The sequence below is a fragment of the Macrobrachium nipponense genome, chromosome 24, assembly GCF_015104395.2.
Source record: "Macrobrachium nipponense isolate FS-2020 chromosome 24, ASM1510439v2, whole genome shotgun sequence".
In the NCBI taxonomy this organism is placed as follows: Eukaryota; Metazoa; Arthropoda; class Malacostraca; order Decapoda; family Palaemonidae; genus Macrobrachium; species Macrobrachium nipponense.
In genome coordinates this window covers 70,933,374-70,950,345 of record NC_061091.1, presented here as the reverse complement: position 1 = coordinate 70,950,345, position 16,972 = coordinate 70,933,374, and the positions used below count along the sequence as shown (strand labels likewise).

At 37.2% G+C, this 16,972-nt stretch overlaps 1 protein-coding gene across 1 annotated transcript; it reads right to left on the bottom strand.

The window, feature by feature from the left end:
- Nucleotides 1–598: 598 nt before the first annotated feature.
- On the bottom strand, nt 599–1,234 carry LOC135203418 (uncharacterized). Its single transcript, XM_064233149.1, has one exon. The coding sequence runs from the start codon at nt 1,232–1,234 to the stop codon at nt 599–601; it is 636 nt and encodes a 211-aa protein (XP_064089219.1).
- Nucleotides 1,235–16,972: the final 15,738 nt, after the last annotated feature.

Below are 16,972 nucleotides of genomic sequence, written 5' to 3'. Positions count from 1 at the left end.
GTTTTTGTAGTATATTATAAGGTCCACCATCTTCTCCTTAATGATCTTCTTCATCGCCTTCTCCTCGCAGTATTGAGAGTGCATGAAGGCCTTATAATATATCATGATGTTCTCGGTGGGGCAGGATCGTGGGTCTTCTTCCTCATTTGAGTACCATCTTTCGAGGGTGGTGCGCACTTCTCGGTTGATGAGCTTATTAGAATATTCATTATTCACGAGCATCGGTGAAGCTCTATCAAGCTCGAGGTGTGTGTCCTGCCAGGTAGAACAATGGGAGAGGGCCCTTTTCACAAAGGCCCCTGATGGTAGTGCTCTTAAACCTGTCAGGACACTCGCTATCCCCATTGAGGCACATTCCTAAATTTGTCTTCTTCGTGTAGACAGAAGTGCGGAAACTGTCTTCTGTCGCCGTTATAAGGACGTCGATGAAGGGGAGCCGATCGTTGGTGCTAAACTTGACTGTATAGTTTAGCACTCTGCATTGCTGGAATTGGCGACGAAGGGCTTCTACCTCATCCTCGGTGTCGAATTACACGAAGATATCCTTTATGTAAAGGGTGTGTTTGCGGGGGTGCTGGTTTTGGGCGAAGAACCTCTCTTATACGGCGCCCATATAGAAGTTGGCAAAGAGGACTCCCAGAGGAGAGCCCATGGCAACGCCATCTTTCTGACAGAACATCTGTCCTCGGTGGGTGGAGAATGGGGCCCTCTTTGTACAGATGTCCAGCAATGTGTGCAAAGAGGCTTCTGGGATATTGAGTGGGGCCGTTGACGGGTCTCGGTAGACGCGATCCATGATGATGTCAATGGTCTCGTCAACGGGAACGTTGGTAAATAGGGATTCTACGTCAAGGGATGCTATGATGCCAGTGCCCGGGGAGTCGCGAATTTCTTCAAGGAACTCTACCGATGAACTCAGGCTGTAGCGGCTCGGGACGTAGGGAGTCAAAATTTGATTGAGGCACTTGGCCAAGGCATAAGTTGAGGCGGGCGTCTGGCTGATAATCGGGCAGAGAGGGTTGCCTTCCTTATGGGTTTTCATGTTACCATAGAGGTAACCAAGGCTGAAGTCCCCTTGGATGGGCGGAAGGTGGACTGTGTTTGTTGCCGCATTTATGGTACTGATGACACGGTTGGCATCCCTTTTGATGTCTTCCGTGGGGTTCCGTGTGAGACGTTCAAACTTTGAGGAGTCGGACAGAATAGCATCGAGCTTCTCATGGTATTCCTTCATTTTTATCAAGACGAGGGCGGCTGTCCTATCTGCCCGTCACACAGTAATGTCTTCCTTGGCCTTCAACTCCTTGGCTGCTTCCTTCATCCCTCGGGTGAAGATGCCACTGGTGTGTGGCCCCCCTCTCCGTGAGGGCTTCGGCGAGCAGGAGGGGCTGGAGGGCTTCTGTTGTTCGGACAATGTTCCGTATCTTGAACTGTTGGATGGAGTTGAGCAGGAGTTCGATCTCGAGTCTTTTTTCGTGTTGCTTAGACTTAGACATAAAGTGACAGTTAAGCCCTAGTCTAAGCAGAGCATCTTGGTTGGGAGAAGGTTGGAAGTCAGTAAGATTGATGTAGCCTTGAGTTCCCTGTGGGACTCGCAGCTTGCCGCCATTGAGAGAGATCAGCTTTTGCATGACGCCCTTTATGCGTTTTTTCATATCTTCGTCTCGGAGGCGGGTAAGGCAGGCATCAGTGTCATCGTTGGCGGCTAATTCTGCATCGGGAAGGTTGTCACTATCGGTGGGTTGGTTCTCATTCGGTTGGTCTACATCAGGGTCATCATAATCAGGGCTGAGGGAACCGTTCCGGAGGGGTCAAGGGGGGTCTGCTTAGGGTTCCTCATTTACATTTCTGTTGCTCGGGCGGCTTGCTAATGTCCGTGCGTTTGTCCATTCACGCCGCAGTCGAGCATCGTCCTCGTGAAGTTTCCTTAGTTCAGAAGTCTTCTCCCATAATTGCCGTCTTCTAGCCTCACTGAGGGGTCATGCTGTCTTAGGTTAGTATATGCTGGAAGTAAACCCTCTTTTAAACATGTTTTATTAAAAGTGATTGCTGCCTCAGCTGCATTAATTTTATAAAGGTTCTTCTCTATTTTTCTAATTATTGTTTTCTCATTGTTGCTTAAACTGGTGAGCAACGCACCGAAGGTTGACATATCTCAATTGGGTAATAGTCAAAACGGCTGGACTTTTATTGGTAAAAAATTCCATTGGGGTAGTCAAATTTTCGGGCATATCCCGTAGAGTTTATTGCATGTAGAATTGATGTTAAATTCTATTCCTTTTCTATTCTTTTCGTGGGGCCGCGACGTTTCGTCTGAATAAACCTCAGACATCCTCTCGGGCGGAGGTGGGTGAAGGACTGAAGTGAGAGGGTGAGTCCGACTGCTTTTATTGTGGCGGTGCAGCGGGGGGGGGGGGGGGGGCTGCTTTGTGTCGCTGCATTTCCGCATTTCCATTGGCTAGTGAATGGGGAGCTGCTTTTTGATTGGCTACGGGCAGAATGAATAAAAGTGACTATGTAAGTAAATTAATGATATTGCTAAATGATACTGATACTTATACAAAACTGAGGTCTGACCCTACACAGACAGTGAACTCCCATTTTAATAAAAAAATTAAATCCATTTTAAAGGGCTTGGACCATTTAATTAAACAGTTTACACCGCAATGTGCCTCCCTACCTTCTATGTATGGTTTAGTCAAGACACATAAAATCAATAACCCTATCAGATCAATCATTAGTTCAATGGGCTCAGTTACGTATAATTGATCTAAATGGCTTGTAAAAATTCTTTGGTAGGAAACATTTCTAACACGAATGTTTAAAACAATGTTGATTTTATAAACAAAATGAATAGTTTAAATTTTAATTTTGATTTTAATATGGTTAGTTTTTATGTTCTCTTTATTTACAAAAGTGCCTGTAGATGATTTACTTGAATATTTGGAGGATGAATTAGAACGTCATGACATTCCCTTAACTTTAGCAAAATTCATTAGTCTCACAAGGTTATGTATCAAAGATAGTAAGTTTTGTTTTAGTGGGGAATTTTTTGTGCAAAAGTTTGGCATGGTTATGGGTGGTAATCCCTTATCTCCTGCCCATAGCAATATTTACATGGAATTTTTTGCGACAAAACTTACCAAGAATTTTACCCCAAATAGCTATATGGTTTAGGTATGTGGATGATATTTTCTGTATTTGGTCAGTTCACGAAAATCTCCAGGAATTCCTAAATAATCTCAATCATTTAGTCCTTTCTATAAAATTTACTGCAGAGGAAGAAAGAAATTGTAATTTGGATTTTTTTTTTTACGTAACTGTCCATAGAAATGATAGAAATTTCACCTTTTCAGTCTTTCGGAAATCAACTAACATTGCCTCTTTTGTTCATTACTACTCCAATCACCATCAAAATGTTAAATTCTCTGTTTTTTCTGAGATGTTCCAAAGGGCTTTACGTGTCTGTAGCCCGCAGTTTATTGACACTGAGATAAAAACTATTTATGATATTGCATTGAAACTTAAATACCCAAGAACTTTTGTAGATGTGGCATGGAAAAAGAGCTAGAAAAACATTTTATTCAACTAATGACAAACTTGAATTTAGTAAGCATAACATCCTAAAATTATCCTATGATGAAAGGTTTTTAGATATTCCTAGAATTTTAAAGCTTTTTAATATAAATGTTGTTTTCAGTAATATTAATGTCAAGAGTTTAGTAATAAAAATTCTCCTAAAGATCTTCAGGCTGCATATAGGAATAGAAATTTCTTGCAAATAGTGTGAAAATAAAGTCTATACGGTACAGACCGGATAAATCTCTTTTCACAACTGGCTCAAACAGCCACCAGTATTCTGTGAGAACTGGGCAAATATCGAATGCATTATTCGTGCATATGAGAGATTTAGATCATCCTATTAACTGGAGTCAAGCAAGAGCCTTAATCCCATGTAATGACACAGTTAAAAGGAATATCATTGAATCTTGTTTTATCAAGTCAAATAGTGGAAATGTTCTAAATTTGAGTCTTGGTTTATTTAAACTTGATTCTTTCTTAATGAAAAAAGTTGTAGATAAATATAAGCAACAAAATTAACATATTCAGTTTTTACATGTTTTGAACTGTACGGATACTTTGTAGTTTCGGTTAGGGTTAAAACTGTTTAGGTTTGTGACCGTGTGATATCCGATAATCCTGGATTATCTCTTAATTTATACCTTTTGGACAATTAACCATCTGGTATTCTTGATCTTGTTATGTACCTGAGACCTTTCTTTCCAATTGTATTTCATTCGTTCCTTGACAATATCTTAGTAAAGACGAAAGCGCTTGGATTTCGGACTATCATTTTCCTGTGGTATTCGCTTATTTAATGAAGTCACGTGCATCTACTGTGATTTTTTAAGTATATTCATATATATATATATATATATATATATATATATATATATATATATAGATTATATATATATATATATATATATATATATATATATATATATATATATATATATAAGAAGGTCCATAGAGCACCATTTGAACATTGCAATTATATACTTCTTGCGCTGGAAAACATGAACATGGGATATCTTACAAGAGTTTATATACAAGTATATGTAGGTGTGGCAGTAAGTCTCATTTGATGACCCAGGAAGGATGGGATTAGAATATTCCCTGGTGATTTCTGGCCTCATTACTCTCGTCTGGCGACTCGTCCGGTGGTCGGATGTTCTTGGACACCTGCTTGATGGATTAGCTCTTTCTTTGGACGAGTGGTTTTCGCGCTCTGCTACCAATCCGGTGGTCCGAAGTTCGATTCCCGGCTCGGCCTACGCGGAAGTAGAGGAATTTATTTCTGGTGATAGAAATTCATTTCTCGGTATAATGTGGTTCGGATCCGACAATAAACTGTAGGTTCTGTTGCTAGGTGACCAACTGGTTCCTAGCCACATCAAAATATCTAATCCTTCGGGCCAGCACTAGGAAAGCTGCTAATCAGCTCAGTGGTCTGGTGAAACTAAGATATACTTGACTTGACCTGCTTGAGGATCGGCCTAAGGATTAATTCCTCGATCTCATCCGATTTCCAATGTCCTCCTGACAGGTTCATATTATTGGTTTGATTGATGATAGCAGACTCCAGCATTTTCCTTTTGTACAGACAGCTACTATGCTTGTATGTAAACTCTTGTAAGATATCCTATGTCCATATTTTACCAGTGATCAGGAGCACAGAAGGAAGTGCTCGAATTATATGGTTGTAATGTTCAAATAGTGTTTTATGGTCCTTTTGTCTTCATATTATGCTGTTGTATTAACGTAAAGAGACCTTATATATATTATATATATATATATATGTATATATATTATATATATATATATATTAATATATATATATATATATATATAGTCTCAGTAATTGAGCCGCTACTTGGAAATCTTAGCTTGATGATAAATAACAGAGCCAAAACCAGGAAGAACATTCTTTATTAAACGAACTTTCGAGGTTTAAAACCTCATCTTCAGGCTGGAAAAATGACAAGGATGAGAAATCACTAAAAATTACATTAAAATGAATTATCTTATTAAAAGCTTCAGTAAAACAAAATAAATAAAACGAACATCACATACCAAACTAAAAACTAAAAAATTACGAAAAAAAAACTAAAACAAAACGCAAAACATACAAAAACAGAAATAAAAATAAAAATAATATGAAAGGTAAACAAACTACAATAAAAAATAAAATGGCTAACGACCCACTTTGTGTACCTACTATGAAACTATATGATAGCTAGTTGAATACCGGACGAGTTGTTGTTCAATTCTGGTTTCATTTTCTTAATAAACAGCGACTCTGAAATTAAAAGGTCCAGTCTATTTGAGCAAAAAGACAGAACTCTAAAATCTAGGTGAGTGAACAAGGATGGTCCTGTGCTAAACTGTGTTCCCTTATGGCAGAAAAAGGTGGTTTAGAAAGAGGAAACCTAGTTCTAACGGAAAGACCTCTATAGTATTATATATATATATATATATATATATATATATATATATATATATATTATATATATATAAATACTATTCCAGTTATGGAGATGATATTCTTCAGCAGATGGTTTCTTAACACGACGCAACTTTTAGCTCTTTCACACATCGCCAATTGAACTGTTCCACTTTATCACCAGGAAATCATTGGCTTTTCCTTTACTATCATTCATTATTTTTGGAAGCTTCCAGTGGAGACGACTCCTGGCTTACGATCAGTGAAGTTCAGGTGTTTTGGATGGGTGACCGCTACTGAATTCCTGTTTATGCTCTACCTTGCGTGAAAAGGGTTGATTTGTTTGATTATGAGAATGTGGTACTTATATAATGTTGTTTTGTTAATATGCCAGATAATAGTATTTTGTAAAATGGAGACCCTGAAAGGAAAAGAACATTGGCGTCCGTTATTGGATTCGAACCTTCGCCTTCACATCAGCAAGAGATCGCATTGACCTATTGTTTTTTCCCCTTTCATTCTTAGTTTATAAAATAATTAAGTGTATATATACATACAGGGATATAAAATTTGCTTCTAATCCAAGAAAGAACCAGAAGGAGAACGTAAATCATTATTCTGATGACGGTCACCCATCCAGGGTACTGATCGCACCCAAAGCAGCTTAACTTCACTGATCGGAAACCAGGAGTCGTCTCATCTTAAAAGGTCAATATTAGCACAAACCGACAGTAATTATATAATATAATATATGTATATTATAAAACTTTTTGGTGCGGCTGTGCATAAATTCCGATCGTATAGGGGAAGTCCTTATACGATCAGTATTTATTTGCTTCTGGGTTTTGCAAGTCGAGAGTCTTAACCACTCGGCCATATCTATTTCCTGATGGAAGCGTCTTGGAACTTCTACTGTATCTAAATGATTACCCCCTATTCCGGATAAGAAGGGCACCATGGCCAAATCACATCGCCTTAAATTACAATTATATTACGTCTCCCTAAAATTTATAACTCCCCATACACTTCTGCCACCAGCATATCTATTTTCTTAATCAAATCACGCTTGAAATTCACCTTGTTTTATATTAAACTCAGAGAAAGCATTTCTTGAACGATCGCTATCCCAAGCCTTATTCCGGGTAAGAAGGTCACCAACGCCAAATCAAATCGCTCTTAATTTGAATCATTTCACGTCCTGCCAAATTCTATCATTCCCGAGACAGTTCTGCCACCAACACATACCTATTTTTTAATCAAATCACGCATTAAGTCCACCTTGTATTATATTCAATTCATAGAAAACATTTCATGAGCATCACTATCTCAAGCAGCCTTCCATAGTATTGAGTAACACTAGGCCTAAGAGAGCCATGTTATCTAACACAGACGCTTTTCATTTCGCCTCCTCTCCAGCATATCAAAGAACAAAGACTAAAAGATAAAACAAAGCTGTTGATTCTCATTAAAAAAAAATACAGTTTTGTAAATTACAGCAGCGATCTCGGACCATCTTCGTTACACTGGATGTCGTAATTCAAGTTGGAAAGAAGAAAAACAAAAACGCATCGTTAAGACGATGGAGGGCTGCTTGGGATAGCGATCGTTCATGAAATAGTTTGAATGCAATTAGTATTATCCAAGGTAGATTTCATGCTGGATTTTATTATGAAAAGAGGACTATCGGTGGAAGAATTGTATCGGGAATAATAAAATTTAGGAGGACGTAATATAATTCCAAATTAAAGGTTTTTGCTTTGGCCCTGGTGCCTTTCTTACACGGAATAGGGTCAACCTCTAGATACAGTAGAAGTTCTCAAGACACTTCCATCAGTAAAATAGAAATGGCCGAGTGGTAGAAAACTCTCGACTTCTAGATCCCAAAAGCGAATAAATACTGATCGTATAAGGACTTCCCCTATACGATCGGAATTTATGCACAGCCGCACCAAAAAGTTTTATAATATACATATATTATATATATAATTACTGTCGGTTTGTGCTAATATGACGTCCTTTAAGATGAGACGACTCCTGGTTTCCGATCAGTGAGGTTAAGCTGCTTCGGGTGTGGTTCGGGTACCCTGGATGGGTATGACCGCCATCAGAATCGTGTTTTAGCTCTCCTTCTGGTTCTTTCTTGGATTAGAAGCAAATTTTATATACCGGTATTTATATATACACTTATATACTACCCATATAACCAGATATAATATTCAGAATGTTATGAGTAAATATTAATGCTAGATATAGCAATAACAATAGAGTAATATGAATGGTATTCATGGATGATTTTGCCTGGAAGTATTGTTTGTTTATATGGTGTTTTTACGTTGCATGGAACCATTGGTTATTCAGCAACGGGACCAACGGCTTTACGTGACTTCCGAACCACGTCGAGAGTGAACTTCTATCACCAGAAATACACATCTCTCACTCCTCAATGGAATGGCCGAGAATCGAACCCGCGACCACTGAAGTGAGACGCTAATACCATACCAACCACACCACTGAGGCACTATGAAAGTCATGTAAATGAATGTTTGTTAGGAGAGGTTATGGCTGAGGTTGTGGGGGATGGCGATTGGTATTCTCGTGTGTTTTAAATACACTACTTTCCCCTCCCTCAATAAACTAACTTCATTGTATTATTAATTTTCTTTCCAGAAAATATAAATTTTATTATATAATAATTTAAATGACAATATTTGATTCATGATATTTTCGCTTAACATGAAGTAGCTTTTTGAAACTTGTGTTCATTGTTCGTGTGAGAAAACTTTCACATTTAAGATTGATAAGTTGTTAAGTCTTGGGTGGAAGTAGATAAATAATCTTCTTTGCTGGAATTCTGGTCTTGTACAGTAACGTCCTCATCATTTAGAAAGGGATTTATATATATATATATATATATATATATATATATATATATATTATATATATATATATATATGCTTAAAAAATCAAAGTGTAGATGCCCGTGACTTCATAAATAAGCGAATTCCACAGGAAAATGATAGTCAGAAATCCAAGCGCTTTCGTCTTTACTCAGACATTGTCAAGGAGTTAATGAGGTACAATTGGAGAGAAAGGTCTCAGGTACAACACAAGATCAAGAATACCAGATGGTTAATTGTCAAAAGGGTAAAAATTAAAAGAGATAATCCAGGACTATCGGATATCACACGGTCACAAACCTAAACAGATTGACCCTAACCGAAATTACAAAGTTTCTTTACAGTCAAAAACATGTAAAAACTTAATATATAAATTTTGTTGCTTATATTTATCTACAACTTTTTTCATTATGAAAGCATCAAGTTTAAATAAACCAAGAATTAAATTTAGAACATTTCTATTATTTGACTTGATGAAACAAGATTCAATGATATTCCTTTTAACTGTGTCATTGCATGGGATTAAGGCTCTTGTTTGACTCCAGTTAATAGGATGGTCTAAATCACTCATATGTACGAATAATGCATTCGATATTTGCCCAGTTCTCACAGAATACTGATGCTGTTTGAGACGTTATGAAAGAGATTTACCAGTTTGTCCGTAATAGACTTTATTACACTTTTTGCAAGGAATTTCATATATGCAGCCTGGAAGATCTTTAGGAGAATTTTTTATTATTAAACTCTTGACATTAATATTACTGAAAACAACATATGACTGGACTAACCATGCCAACGTGGACTTCATGATTAATTTATCAGACAAACCAGTGGATAGTGCTACGACAGCGGCTTTGGGATATGGGTTAAGCTTTGGTGTATTTAATGGTAACCTGGACTGTTTCGACATCTCAAAATCCTTTTGTTATTTAGAAAAATTTATTCAAAACCTATGCCCTGATGATATCAATATTTGTAAAGGTATTGTGTATGGTGCTATGTGTAAGCCTTCTCCCCCTAATGTACCTGTGAGATTTCTCCAGGCTTTTAAGAAAATTAAAGATGATGATACAGTGAAAGTGACTAAAGCAGATAAATCTAATGCAGTGGTAATAATGAATAAAAGTGACTATAGAAGTAAAATAATGACATTGCTAAATGATACTGATACTTATACGAAACTGAGGTCTGACCCTACACAGACAGTGAACTCCCATTTTAATAAACAAATTAAATCCATTTCGAAGGGCTTGGACCATTCAATGAAACAGTTTACACCGAAATGCACCTCCCTACCTTATATGTATGGTTTAGTCAAGACACATAAAACCAATAACCCTATCAGATCAATCATTAGTTCAGTGGGCTCAGTTACGTATAATTTATTTAAATGGCTTGTAAAAATTCTTACTCCTTTGGGAAACATTTCTAACACAAATGTTAAAAACAATGTTGATTTTATAAACAAATTGAATAGTTTAAATTTGAATTTTGATTTTAATATGGTTAGTTTTGATGTTGTCTCTTTATTTACAAAAGTCCCTGTAGATGACTTACTTGAATATTTGGAGGAGGAATTAGAACGTCATGATATCCCTTAAGTGTGGCAAACCTCATTAATCTTATAAGGTTATGTATCAAAGATAGTAAATTTTGTGTTAATGGGGAATTTTTTGTACAAAAGTTTGTCATGGCTATGGGTAATCCCTTATCTCCTGTCCTTGGCAATATTTGCATGGAATTTTTTGAGACAAAACTCTTACCAAGAATTTTGCCCCAAAAAGTAATTTGGTTTAGATATGTGGTTGATATCTTCTGTATTTGGCCAGTTCACAAAAATCTCCAGGAATTCCTTAATAATCTCAATAATTTAGTCCCTTCTATAAAATTTACCGTAGAGGATGAAAAATTATTTATGATATTGCAATGAAACTTAAATACCCTAGGACTTTTGTAGATGTGGCATGGAAAAGAGCTAGAAAAACATTTTATTCAACTAATGACAAACTTGAATTTAGTAAGAATAACATTCTAAAATTACCCTATGATGAAAGGTTTTTAGATATTCCTAGAATTTTAAAGCTTTTTAACATAAATGTTGTTTTCAGTAATATTAATGTCAAGAGTTTAATAATAAAAAATTCTCTTAAAGATCTTCCAGGCTGCTTATATAAAATTCCTTGCAAAAAGTGTGATAAAGTCTATTACGGACAAACCGGTAAATCTCTTTCACAAGGTCTCATTCATCTACCTGAAGAGGGAGACAGCAGTCTCTGAAATATAGTACTTTTCTCTATATATTTTGGTGTTTTTATGGGCTCCTTTTATTAGATATATATATATATATATATATATATATATATATATATATATATATATTGTAAGGTAATTTGATGTTTGAGTCTGTAACAGGCTTGTGTAACTTGTTAATCATTACCCTGCACTCCCGTGGTTTTGCTTTTATTGGAGCGAGGTGACTTTTGCTGCTCGCTCTTCTTTTGAACCAGTTTGGGTTAGCACGACAGCGAGTCTGGTTCTGGCAGCTTTAGCAGCATGGAGCATTTACTCGAGTAGCAGGTATTAGTTACCTGTTGGCCTTGACAGTTTGAAGGATGGGTGATGGCTTAACCCTGGTCATCTGTGGACTTTTCCCGTGTTGCTGTTTCAACGTTTCTCCCTTGATTGATGGCTGTTGTTACGATGTCTTCACGGAGTTCGTCTGATTCAGTTCATCCTTTTTGACAGCGGAGACTGTTGCGTTATCTCTACGGAAATTTTATTGTCTGTGCTTCCTTGAGTAATTTGTATAATTTTATTTATGTCGCTGCTGTATTGTGCTTATTTTATTTTATGCTCCCTGTTCATGTTTGTTCATTCATTCATGCTGCTTGTTTATTATATGATATGCCTATCTTTTTATAATGTAATGGTGTTGAGCGGTGTATGGCTCTGTAATGGTGTTGAGCGGTATGGCTCTGTAATGGTGTTTAGCGGTGTATGGCTCTGTAACTGTATTTTGAGATGCTTTTTACATCATTATTTTGATTATGATTGTAATTTGTGTGGGCTTCTAAGGGTTATTATTGATTTTGACAGCTGCTGTTTTCAGACTTAATATTTCATTATGTTAATGTTTATTTAATTCGTAATTTTTGCTAAGCCCGGACTCAATTGTATATATTCCAAGATACTTTAAATAATTAATAGGATTAAGGACATTTTTGATGGTTTTATTACACTCCCTCCTTTGTTTGTCTCGACTCCTGTCAGTCATTCCTGTCCCATTTCCGTTTTTTCCTTTAAGTCCTGCAGGACAGAGTGTGGTCCATTACAATATATATATATATATATATATATATATATATATATATATATATATATATCTATATATATATATATATATATATGTGTGTGTGTGTGTGTGTGTGTGTGTGTGTCCATACATACCAATAAACTTACACAGAAAGACACACATACGAATATACTATATCTATGTCATATATATTACAATTCCAAAGGATGACTACAGAACAGAAATATGATTTCGAATAATTCCTTCAATGTTCTTCAGCATTTGGGTTCTTCTTTAAACGATACAGCTTTTTGATCTTTCACATTTCGTCATATTTATTTACCTTTCCACTTTATCACCTGGAAATCATTGTCATCCTTTAATATTATTCGTTATTATTTTAAGTTTCCAAAGAATGTCTGTTTCAACTGCCAACTGACATTTTCTGACTCAGATATAGAGTTGGTCCAGTGGAGACGACTCCTGGTTTCCGATCAGTCAAGTTAAGCTGGTTTGCGTGTGGTCAGTACTTGGATAGGTGACCGTCACTGACTTCCTGTTGTATGCTTTACAATGGGTGAAAAGGGTTGATTTCCTTGATTATGACAATGTGTCACGTCCTTAGTGTGTTTATACACAAATAAGTATTTCGTAAATCGAAGAATGAAAGAAAAAAAAAAACAGTAGCAACCTTTGTTGGTTTCGTACCTTCGTCCGACACATCGCTTTGACCAATTGGATGTGACGATCAAGATGATTACTTGCTGATGTGCAGTTGTTTTAAAACAACGGTGCAATATATATGACTCTCATCCAAGGAAGAACCAGAGGGAGAGCATGAAACATGATTCTGATGGCGGTCACCCATCCAGGGTACCGACCACACCCAAAGCAGCATAACTTCACTGATCGGAAACCAGGAGTCGTCTCATCTTAAAAGGTCAATATTATAGTACAGGAGCAATAGGGATCAACATGGAAAAAAAATGCAGAAAGCTGAATTTTTCACATAAGTTATCTGAAACCTTACTAAGTTTAGTGGAATAAAGTTTACCTAAATTAACCTTGAGCTTGCTGAAAAATCCAAGATGGCGGCTGCGATGTGGCTAATTTTCGAAAATACTCCTTTAGCATTGTTTAGTACTTATTAAACAAGGAACTTTGGTGCGAAAAACTTTTATTTAATATGATTCCTTTTATTCAATGTAAAGTTTACATTTTCTGGCCTTTAAAATCAAAATAAAATGCAAATTTTCACATCACAAATATTGAAATAAACCGAGAAAAATACTTTTGTCGTTCATTATAGACACAAGACTCATTCTTAATGTTACTTCTCTAATTCAATGTAAAGTTTACATGTTTTGGCCTTATAATCCAAATAAAGTATAAATCTTCACATTATAAATATTGAATTAAGCAATTTTGTTATTTATCCATAGTAGACACGTATCTCGTATTTAATGTGGTTTCTTCTATTCAAAGAGAACTTTACATGTTCCGAGATTTAAAATCCAAATAAAATACAAGTTCACAAAATATCTACTGAATCAAGCATAGTATACACCAGACTCATATATAATGTGATTTCTTTTATTCAGTGTTACATGTACAAGTTCTTGCCATTAATAACTAAATAAAAAAAATTCAAATCATAAATATTGAATTAACCAAAAATAATCATATACATGTATTCACAGGTTTCATAGTATTTTCTCATCCTCATCACCATCTGCAGGCCAGGAATTTGTACATGTGTGACCTATGCATGATGAACACATGGTTGTGCAAAACATTACACCTCTTCGCACACCCTCCCTTACATCCACAGGATATAATAAGCAGCACTTGCTCTGGGGCTACAGGCCTATCAGTGAAGACGGGAGTCAGCACGTTACCTTTGTAGTACCAACCCCAATTTGTAGGATCTAGCTTTCCAGGACTTCCCAGTCACTCTTGTATTGTAAAGTAAGTCCTATATGAATGGTACTTAGCTGCCTCTACCACTTTGCCACGGACTGTCACTCCATTGGTGGCTGCTCCTATTGACGTAACTCGATCATTTCTTTTGAGTTTAACATCTGCAAAATTCTTACCTGTCACACTTTCAGCTGATTTCCTTCCCATCTCAAAGGCACACTCAGCATTGGCAGATGTTGGTGCCACGATGCCAGTTGCGAGCGAGATAAGATTTTCACTGTGCTCACCTGTGTATGAGAATGGTGAGTGGTCATCAAACCAATTTCGAAAAAGGATATAGTGTTTCGTGTCACGTTCAGTCATGGAGGCTCTCATGTCAGTGTGTTGATCACTTGTCTGAGAATAAATTCCACAAAAATCCTCAACTACCTCACATATTGGAATAGTCTTTGGGAGGACATGAATCATCCTTGCCTGAGTGCTGCTTGTGATGCCACGGCCATGCTTCAAACCTCCACGAGTCTTCAACATCCGCATTAAAACTTGTTCTATGGTCTGGTCAGTAAAATTCCCAGACTCCGGCGTATTGTCCAGTATCCAGATTCTGTATATGTAACATACTGATCCTTGTCCATGATGGTGGGGAGCTCTTTCATCTGTGTGTGGTAGAGACGGGCAGACTTTGCATATGCTAGGTGTCCACCAGAATGGAAGATGGGGATCATTGCATTGACACAAAACAGATGCATTTCCCAATTACCAGTACGCTCAGCGCATAGAAACAAGAGCATTAGACGTATCATCTTGACATATTCAATCCACAGTTTTCCTGTTCTTGAGTTTGTAGCCAGGTTATGTTCTAGATCATCTAATACATTTTTTAGATGAGCCACAGAGGAGTCCTGTTGAAGAGTCCAAACCTCATATTTCCCATCAAGCAGCTTTTCATGGACAACTCTAAGATGATCCAAGTTGAGTGTGTTACAAGATGTTGATGTATGAAGCATCTTCCCATCAAGAGAAAAGGCTGTCAGCGTGTGTGCTCGGAGTGCACGAGCATAAGCATGCCCAGTCAGCATGTGCTTCACTGTGTTGATTCCATAGACAGTCTCCCATAGATCAGACAGCCCACTCCCTGCCATTATATGTCCAATTGCACCCATATATGACATTAAAAGATGGAAGCCACCTAATCTCACTATAACTTTGGTAAGGTCTGGAGATGCTTGTACTATTTCAACTGCTTTCTGGTATAGTGGCTGATCAAATGTGACAGGGATAATACCCAGCCTGTACTTTTCCGACACATCCTGGGCATAGCAGAGGGCAGAGTAAAGGATGATTTGGACTGTTATTAATGAATGGCAGAATGTCTATTCTGCTTACATCATAGTGGATTTGCTTCATGAGAGTTTGATTGAAACCACTCCATAATGGGCACCGTGCAGTCTGTGTTACATGGAAGCTGGCCAGCCAGATATTGTCTAAGGTTATACCTAATCTCAAGAAGGAATGGTTGGTACTGAAAGGTTCTAGTGGTTTGATTAATACATTTCTGAGACCTGGTACTTGTGTTTTTTTTTATTTTTTGGTGGGCAATTGTGCAAATCTACCAGCATCTACAACGGACTGAACTTGTGTTGAACGAGGCAAGTTTTCTTCCACAATCTCTCCAGCTGGCGTTACACCTGCGATGCCTCCCAAAACATTTCACGTTCCAAGTCCAGTCAGTGTATGAGTGTCAATGTCTGCATTGTCAAATACAAAATTCACAAATTTGTCAACCCTCTCATACATTTTCTCTCCTGCAGGCAGCATTGCACTGTAGAGGCGTAATACTTCTCGGTAATCATCTGCAAATGCTAGACTGCTAAGTAAATCAACTAATTCACGAGGCTCGAATTTAGCATTACAGTACACTGATACTCCTAAGAGAACTGGAGAGAGAAATGATCTGGGGCGTGCAGCTGATGTTATACTGTGTGATATTGCAATCCTACGGCGTCTGTCCTTGGTGAGATGACTAAGTAACCTTAATAGAAGTTGAGAAACACGTTCTTCCATCTTCTCATAGTTGTTCATCTCCAAAAATTTTGGATACTTGGATTTATCATATATGGTTGTCCTTATTTCATCTTCTATGAGAACTCCAACCATGTCGACAATTTCTTCAGGTGTTAGTCCAGTATTACTGTAATGTTGTCTCAGTATATTATTGCTCTCATTCAGAAATGTATAAATTGTCTTTTTACCTTGCTCGCACGTAATAATCATTTCATCTTTATACCTATCTTGTAGTTTAGACTTTAGTTGTCTCGCAGTGTACACTTCACCATCTCCAGAACAATCCTTCAAAAGACCCTCTAATTCTGTCAAAGTGTATTGGTGGTCATCATTGTTATCTAAGAGCTCACAAAGTTTGTAAAATCCTACATTTTTCTGTTCATCAACTGACCCTATAGGACGACCTTTAGGCCTTTTTGTGGGATTTTGCACAGATTCCCTACCCTTGTGAAAACTTACCTGGCAGTCATGGTGATATTTTACCTCAGCAGCAACTGTATCTCCAATGTTTTGAATACGCACATATACTTCATTGCCCCATTTATCAGAGCGTTCTATGCATTTCTCTTGTAATGAGTAGATAAAGTCTTTAGTTCTCGATTCATGTATTTTATCACGTCTCTTAAGAGGTTGTTTGCTTATCATAGAATAGTCAATACACTTTCCACAATACACACACTGGTTTCGTAGGTCGAAATCGTCTGTCTGGGACCTGCGAATTGGTGCCTTGTACTCTGATCTTTTACCAGAGTTATCTGATTCTCTCTTCCTTTTCTTCACATTTTTAGGCAA

Bases quoted from the DNA above. Each gene is read 5' to 3' on its own strand.
- LOC135203418 (XM_064233149.1), bottom strand. From the start codon at position 1,234: ATGAAGGAATACCATGAGAAGCTCGATGCTATTCTGTCCGACTCCTCA.